This window comes from Theobroma cacao, chromosome 6, assembly GCF_000208745.1.
Source record: "Theobroma cacao cultivar B97-61/B2 chromosome 6, Criollo_cocoa_genome_V2, whole genome shotgun sequence".
NCBI classification, from domain to species: Eukaryota; Viridiplantae; Streptophyta; class Magnoliopsida; order Malvales; family Malvaceae; genus Theobroma; species Theobroma cacao.
The window spans coordinates 22,818,797-22,826,718 of record NC_030855.1 but is presented as its reverse complement, the minus strand read 5'-3'; the positions used below and the strand labels follow the sequence as shown (position 1 = coordinate 22,826,718).

Sequence of the window (7,922 nt, the reverse complement as noted above, 5' to 3'; positions counted from 1 at the left end):
CATTATTATCACACCCGAATATTTAACTTATTAGTTAATGTACGATTTTTTGTTTAAAAAGCAAGTCGAATTGCCCTTCCTTCAATTTCAAAACAAAAATAATAAGTTCATTATTTATATGTGTTCGCTAGTAGTGTAGTGAGAAATTCTTTTCAATGGGGTCAAAAAAAAAAACCAGTGGATAAATAATAATATCTTGCTTGTCTTCTCTATTGTTCTTTATGTTTTTGTTTTTTTGGCTGCTTATTTTGAAACAAAAGTCAATATGTGATCTCTACTTTTCACTAACTATATATTGACCTCAAATTATTTTACTTTTTTATAAATTAATCCTCAATTTTTTTTCATTGAGGTCAATGTTATATATTGATCCTCAAATTAATTTTCTTTTCAGGGTAATCAATTTATGATTTATCCTATATTAATGCATATGTTATAAAGGAATTTCAAATTTTAGTTGGAAAAATGATCTCACTGGATACTATATATATAGTTCTGCCCCTGGTGTATGCCAGGCCATCTGACATTATATATTAATAATTAATCACAGAGATTAAATCATATTTTTTGTAGTAATATCTACTATTCCAATATATTTTATTTTTTTGCTAGCCAAATTTATAATCTTTGTACGTAATATCATAGAGAAAAATGAAAAGAAGTAATAGGAAAATAATAATATAATTAATACAGAATATTTTATGAAGATAATAATAGTAATAAAGAATTGGTTGTTCATAATTATTGTGATATTATCTTAACACTAAAAATGAATAATAAATTGTACCAAAAAATGGAATAGTAACAAGTTGCAAAGATTGATCCCAAGAACTATGTACGTGCAATATGTAAACATACAATATGGTATCGATACGTGGGTTAGCATTTAGAAATGAGTCGTGATTGCATGTATATATGAACTCAAGGCAATTGCCTTTGTACATGCTGTACATGAGTATTCACCCATTTCAACCTAAAGGGCAAGGCATCTGCAAATGCAGACTTTTTCCATGTGGAAGATTCTTGTTTATGAGCTGTGATCACTATGAGGCAATCTTTTATCACTTTCACGAAAGCCCACAAACTGGCTCCTCAGACCAACAAAGGTCGAGAAAATTAGATAGGGCCACTGCACATTTTTTTTCCTCTGCAAGTGTTTGGTTTTTTTTTTTTTATGTGCTTTATTTTAATGGTGAAATTGAAAAGAGAAATTTGAACTTAAGGAATATATATGACAGAATAAGGTGAAGTAGCCAGTTAGAGGAGACCAGTACTTCAATCAGAGTTAATACTTCACTGTGTTGCATTCTCAAGGCCAGAAATTATTTCGTTTTGGGGTACAATATTGGCCAGAGATTATGAAATGCTTTAATTAAACCTCAGTTTAATCCAACTTTGTCACATCATAAATAAGGAACAGAGCGATCCTAACAAACTAAACCCAATTAACCAAGTTTTACAAGGAAAAGCAAAAAAGTAAGTACATTGTCCTAGAGAGTCATGTGTAGGGACGACTGTTAACTTGCTTGAGACCAGACATGTCCATGGACTTGCAGTTGCTCCAAGACATAGAATCAATTTTAAAGTACTGCTGTTCAAAATGAATATAATGAGAATATGCCCCATATCACAGCTTGCATATATATATTTCTTCAATTCTTCTTTAAATCATGCCTGCAGAGAACAAGCCCAATTGGCGTCGGCATAGCAAATATAAACTTGCATTACCTTCTAGAAGTAGTACAGGTTTAGAATCTGGACGGAAGAGGCAGGAAATTATAATGATAATTGTTAGCTACACTGTTTATCCACAAGAAGATGACAACATACTTACAAATAAAAAAGACATGCTTTTCCACGTGAATGCGGTCTAATGTTTTCTAAAGCAGAAGATGCCATAAGAAATTAAAAACAAAAAATGCATAAAATCAAACTGTGGTAAAGCTTTGAATCTTGATATTGACAATCAAATTATAAAGGGATTAATTGTATGTAAGTAGTACAAAAGAATTGCCGGGCAAATCTCCTTTGGCAGAGGGCACACCACATGAATGAATGAGTTTGGGTGCACATATAAGTGGCTGCCTGCCAATGGAAATCTTGCCCTGTAATGCAGTTGCACCCTGAACTCGCCTTGTGTTTGCTACAGTGTCCTTTCCCTTATTTATGCCCTCCTGGAAGAAGCATATTCAATGGAACAATTCTTTGCTGTTCGACTTTGCAAGCTAGATGAATGTTGCTTTTTCTGGGGTGAATCACAGCCACTTGATTGTACATATCTTGAAATTCCATATATGTTTCAGTGAAATGTATAGAGGAAAATGTAAGAAACAAATGACCAGGATTGAGTATCACTTGGACATGTGAACAATATGGTCCCCTTGTAATTCATCAGGACCACAACAAATTTTACTAGCTGTAGTAAATATCGAATCGACTTTGTAGATTTTGATTAGGGCATTAAAACTAGTCCTTAATCTCATCCTGTTTAGAAAATGAATAAATTCTCACAAAAGATAGAAAAAGGAAAGAGAAAAGAAAAGTTGGAGAATAAGCTGTAATGGATGCTTTGATATGGAAGATCCGGAGAATGTTCTGATATATTATCTACTCGTGCTGTCCCTTTTGTAAGGCTGTAGTCAAGCAGCCAAATGGACCCCAAAGGTTGATTTATGCAGAAACTCGAGGCTGCATTTATCCCCAGGGCTTAATTCTTTTTGTCCTCCATTGTGCACATATAATATGGCAATTACTGATTATTCCACTTATAACCGCAACCTTCTTCATCCATAAGAAAGCTGTTAGCCTTAGGATTCAACCTCAGGCTTTAAAACACCTATACTTTAACTTAAGAGAGTAAGGAGACAGTTTCCTTTATGCACTTCCAACCAGAGGAATAAAAAAAAGAGAATCCTCTGTTGGCTCTTGAATTATCTGATAATCACATAAGCTGTCCAGGAAATTGTTGCATCAATAAAGTAAATTGAAGTTACTATAATGGAGAAAGCAATTGATTTTATGATTTCATTACGTTGAAACCTAACAAGAAGTCCGCCCACGATGGCAACTAGTAAATTTCAGTACTCCTTGCCACTGACTTGAATCTAGGCCTAATCACAAGCAGTGAAATTCTACTTGCACCAACTAAAACAAGCCCAAGAGGTGATCCAAGTCTAGATATACTGACAACCTGATCGGTAAATTATAAGTCCAGATATGCTGGGTCTTGAGGCCCAAACAGGCATATACCCTTTTCGTGCGTGTGCGTGTGCGTGTGTCTTGTTTCGAAGGTTATCGAAAGATTAGTTTACGTTCCAGTCCAATTTTCATCCTATTATTTACACTGCTATCAAGGACAACTTGTTTTTCTTTTGCTGTTTCTAATTTTTATCTTGTCCTGTGATAACAGGACTACTGTAGACACTGCTACAATGCAGGGCTGTAGAAGTACTTTCAGCTTTCTGATAATTTACAGAGTTGAGATTCCTCATTTGTTAACAAAAGAACAGTTTGGGTATCCCTATAAGGCTTGTACATTCCAATAATCTATGACAAACTTTAAGAAAAAGGAGTTTTCATCTTCAATCTCTACGGATATACTGCTTCCAAGACTCGCTTTAACACATTGGACATCGAAATAGTCCTAGATATAGCCGTCCTAAGGAAATTATACAATCCTAGAATGAACACCAAATACGACAGGCTTAAGGTTTTTGCCCCTTGTTTTGGTTAAAAAATTGTTTTATTTATTCCCAACGTAAAAACTTTAGTAGTGCTTGCAAGCTCGACAGTTAGCTGATCATGTGACTCCTGATTCCCTGGACGAGAAGAAAAAAGGGAAACAGGGCTTCCACATCTAGACAAGAATTTGGTAGAAAGTAGAGCCTCATCTCACAAAACTGAGAGGGAGATGTCAAGCAGAAATGGACAAAGGAAACAGATGGAAAGACGGGTTTAAAACATTGAAATATCAGAGGAAAAAGGGGCAGAAAAGGACCCCTAAATGGGGTTTCAAAAGAGAGGGGAGGGGGTGCCACTAGAGTACGCAACAAACAAAAGCTAATAAGAGTGATTTAAGGAGGGGTGCAAAGTAACGGAGCTACTAAAATCCAAGGTTCTTGCCCTTTTTGCCTTTATGTGTGTTTGTTGGCTGCTTCCTGCTGCATGCTTGTCAAAGAAATGATAAAAATTTGAAAAGTGGACAACTTCTGTCATTGATAATAGGCAAAAGAACCCTGCTATATACTTGGCCTTATCTTGGTACAGCTCATGAACTATTCTCTCACTGTTTATACCAACGGTTTTGCTATTATATTTTATCATATCTATCAATTCTTTTGGCCGTTTTATGCAGTAGTAATATTTTTTCAATGTCGTTAAGAATCTCCAATCAGCTTCCAGTTTCCTCTCAAGTTCATTGTGGATAACTTGATATGATTCGTTATAAGAAAAGAAAATTGTAATGAAATGTCTGTGTGAGCCAGATGCAGCCAATTATGCTTTTATTGTCATATAAGAATAATCTTGTTCCTTTGATTAATGGGTACTTCTAGTATTTTTTTTTTATGTTATCTTTGCACTTCTCTTATTAAAACGACGAAAGGGAACAAGAATTTGCGGACATCTAGGTTATGGATAACCATTATTTGGTGTCACAGTAGAACCTATATGACGTACAACGCACTGTAGGAATCGAGCTTTTACTTTGCACACCCTTTTTTAGTCATTTATCAGAGATCTCTTCTGTATATGTTTAACTACACATCCAAAATATCTCCTTAATACGTTTCAGAACGAAACAAAGTACTACCAACCGAGTATTATGAGGCATAAAATGAGGAGAAAAATGCTAAGAGAAGGTGGGGAAAGAACTGCAATGATCGAAGTTTTCAATCTGAAAAGCTCTAGGGTGAAATACTTTTTCACCTTTGAAACAAGGGTGTGGATGTGGTGTACGTACTTGAAACCCAGAATAGCTAGACAGCTGGATTCAAAGAGGGTATATGATGACCCCCAGAAGAAGAAAGAACGATAAAGAATAAAACAGAAGTGAGAGTGTCAGAACATGTGACCTACAAAGGCCACAACTAGCTAGCAGGCAAGGCAGAGGGCCTTTGCGGGGGACAAAGAGAAACCAATAAGAGTTGGCCCGTGACGACTGAAATATGCCTCACCAGCAGCATGGCATAGATATATACAAACATTGACTGACTCTGTTGCCCTATGGTTTGATTGATTGCCTGATTCTGAGAGTCTGACTGTGACCATCTAGCTCCTCAGCCATATCTAACTCAATTCCCACATCCCTTCCCATGCAAATATTGCCAACTGAAACAGAGAATATGACAACCAAATAATCCAGTTTGTGTATCATTTCAATTTGAGCCTTATTATTTTGGCATATCTTGTTAGCCTCTAGTGGCCCTGTTCTCTTACATTATCAATAGAGTATTATTTTGTCCCCAGATTTCATGTCTTGGTATTTGCTCGTCCATACTTTATTGTTGGTTAATCTATGGAGAGGGATATATACATCAAATTGAATACTCTACTCTTATTACTGTTAATTAATAAAATTCTTGTCTCTTCTCATTTCTAAAGTTGCCATAACTACTTCCAACAATTCTAAGAAGTCACATGATATGCTACCTAATGAAGCAGCTGAAAACCATTCCAACACAAAATCCAAATTAGAAATTAAAAAATTTTCAAGTATAGAATTCCACAACTATTCCCTTTAATATTCCAAAAAAATTCTACATCAACCACAGTTATGAGTTATTAAAACTTATAGGAAGAACATCATGTTACCCGTGCCAATAATTGCCTAGTGTTTGCAAAGTATTCATCTTTCCCTTCCCCTCCATCCCTAAGTTTTTCTGCTTAATTCTACTATCATATAAGACAAGTACATGGCAACTAGGCATTTATGGATCCCAAGACATACCCTCTCAACCACTCATCCCCTTTTCCCATCCTATAAAGCTAGGCCACTACATTCAAATCTTACTTCTACACATTTTACAGAGAAAGACAGAAAGGGGAGATCACCAGAGAGAGAGAGAGAAGAGATGGTAACTAAGCTGCAAAGGAGAACAGCACCTCGCAGAAAGCTTCACCTTCTGCGAACTCTCACCAACTCCAAATCTGTAATACAAAAATATACTATTGTTCTATCCCCTTGTTTGTTTTTTTTGTCAATACCAATTAATCTTGGTTTAGAAATCAGCAGTGATCATTCTTTGGATTCCAAAAACTTATCAGGTTCATGATGTTAATCCCACTTTTCCTTTTGTTTGTTTTTGAAGGTTAAAAGGAGTTCCGTCGTCTTAAATGTTCTTCTCCACATTTACAAGCTCAAAGTCAAGTTGGAAGAAATACAAAGAGAGTATCAAAACCTTATGGCTATCAAAAACGAATACTTAACTCTATTGGAGCATGTACAAATCCCAAAGGTGATCTGCTTTTCTCTCTGGTGTCTGGTGACAATGTATATATATAAGTACGTACATTCTTTTTTCAATTCATATATATGCATGAAATCTTAGCAGGAAGTGAAGGTGGAGAAGATTGGAGAAGAGTTTGTAGTTAAAGTGACTTGCAACAAAGGAGGGGACAAATTGGTGTCAATACTAGAGGCTTTTGATGAACTGGGTCTTAATGTTCTTCAAGCAAGAGTTTCATGCAACCATTTCTTTTCCATGGAAGCCATTGCTGTAGCTCAAGACCAACAAACAACTGATATCAAAGATGTAACTCAAGCTGTTCTTAAGGCCATTGAAAAGCATGGCGGGGGGGAGGAGACGCTTGTAACATAGAAGTATTCCTTATTAATTAATGGAAGGTTTGCCCATGTATTGGAAACATTAACGTTTTGTCTAACGACCTAGCTAGGTTCTCGTTTTCATTTGTAATGCTAAGGAGGATTTTGAACATGAGTAGACATGTAAGAATTCTAATCAATATTCGTCTTGTATTTTTGTCTCACCACCATATCATTATCCCCTTATCGGATTTGATTATTGTTTATTACTTTAAAAGGAAAAAATAAAAAACACAGCAGCAGCTGTTTAGCCCCATTTATTTATTTATCACAAAGATCTTCTTATTGCAGAAAGGGCAACATAAATAGGCAGTAAGATTGCAGAAAGGGTAACAAAAATAGGCAAGAAAGAATTAACCACAAAAAAAAAATTCCGTTGCCGGGAATCGAACCCGGGTCTCCTGGGTGAAAGCCAGATATCCTAACCGCTGGACGACAACGGATTGCTACCATAACCTCGAGTTTAATTTTATCAATACTTAGCCTATATTTTTTTTCAATAATACGCATTGAAGCATTCCATGTATTTTTTTAATAATACGCATTGAAGCATTCCTTTTGCAAAGTTTTGGAAAATGAAAAAAAATTTTTGGTATTTCTAGGTCCCTATTCTGGAGAAAGTAAAATATACTACCTATAGTTAGAAAGTAAAATATATTGACATTCAGACACTGAAATTTCAATTGATAAAATATTAAGCTTAGTCTCAGATAAAGCAGTGGACATGGGGGAAAATGATGAGGCCTTGGATGAAGATGCCATCTCAGTGAACTTTGCAGCCAGTTGGGAACGCGAGAGGTATTTCTAGTGCACGTATTGCAAAGTATATTTTCAGTTTCAATTTTAATCTAGGTGCATCTTCGTAACTTTCTTATGCTCATGTAATTTGGAGGTTTGGTTCATGCTCTCCCCTTTTGTACTTTATATTTCGTAATTAATAAAATTAACAAGTAATTGGGCCCTGCGTGTCTTTTCCAGCATTAAAAAAAAAAAAACCTGTAGTTAGAATACAAATCAAGCTATTGATTGGTAATTAATCAGTGGGCTGAGATCATTTGAACTTGGGGCAAATTCTGACCCATTAAATCCAATGTGGAAT

The 7,922-nt window shown here is 35.5% G+C and overlaps 1 protein-coding gene and 1 non-coding gene across 2 annotated transcripts; one reads left to right on the top strand and one right to left on the bottom strand.

Moving 5' to 3' along the window:
- On the top strand, positions 6,020-6,987 carry LOC18596649. The gene is made up of 3 exons (XM_018123011.1): positions 6,020-6,149; positions 6,309-6,455; positions 6,552-6,987. Exons 1-3 carry the CDS (start codon positions 6,072-6,074, stop codon positions 6,816-6,818), a joined length of 492 nt encoding a protein of 163 aa, XP_017978500.1. The 5' UTR covers positions 6,020-6,071; the 3' UTR covers positions 6,819-6,987.
- On the bottom strand, positions 7,195-7,266 carry TRNAE-UUC. The gene has a single exon. It is a non-coding gene; the product is annotated as a tRNA-Glu (tRNA).

Excerpts from the sequence above, each read along its gene's own strand:
- LOC18596649 (XM_018123011.1), top strand. The coding sequence starts at position 6,072 with ATGGTAACTAAGCTGCAAAGGAGAACAGCACCTCGCAGAAAGCTTCAC. Across the intron at positions 6,150-6,308 it reads CTCTCACCAACTCCAAATCT|GTTAAAAGGAGTTCCGTCGT; the intron begins GTAATACAAAAA and ends TTGTTTTTGAAG. Across the intron at positions 6,456-6,551 it reads AGCATGTACAAATCCCAAAG|GAAGTGAAGGTGGAGAAGAT; the intron begins GTGATCTGCTTT and ends AAATCTTAGCAG.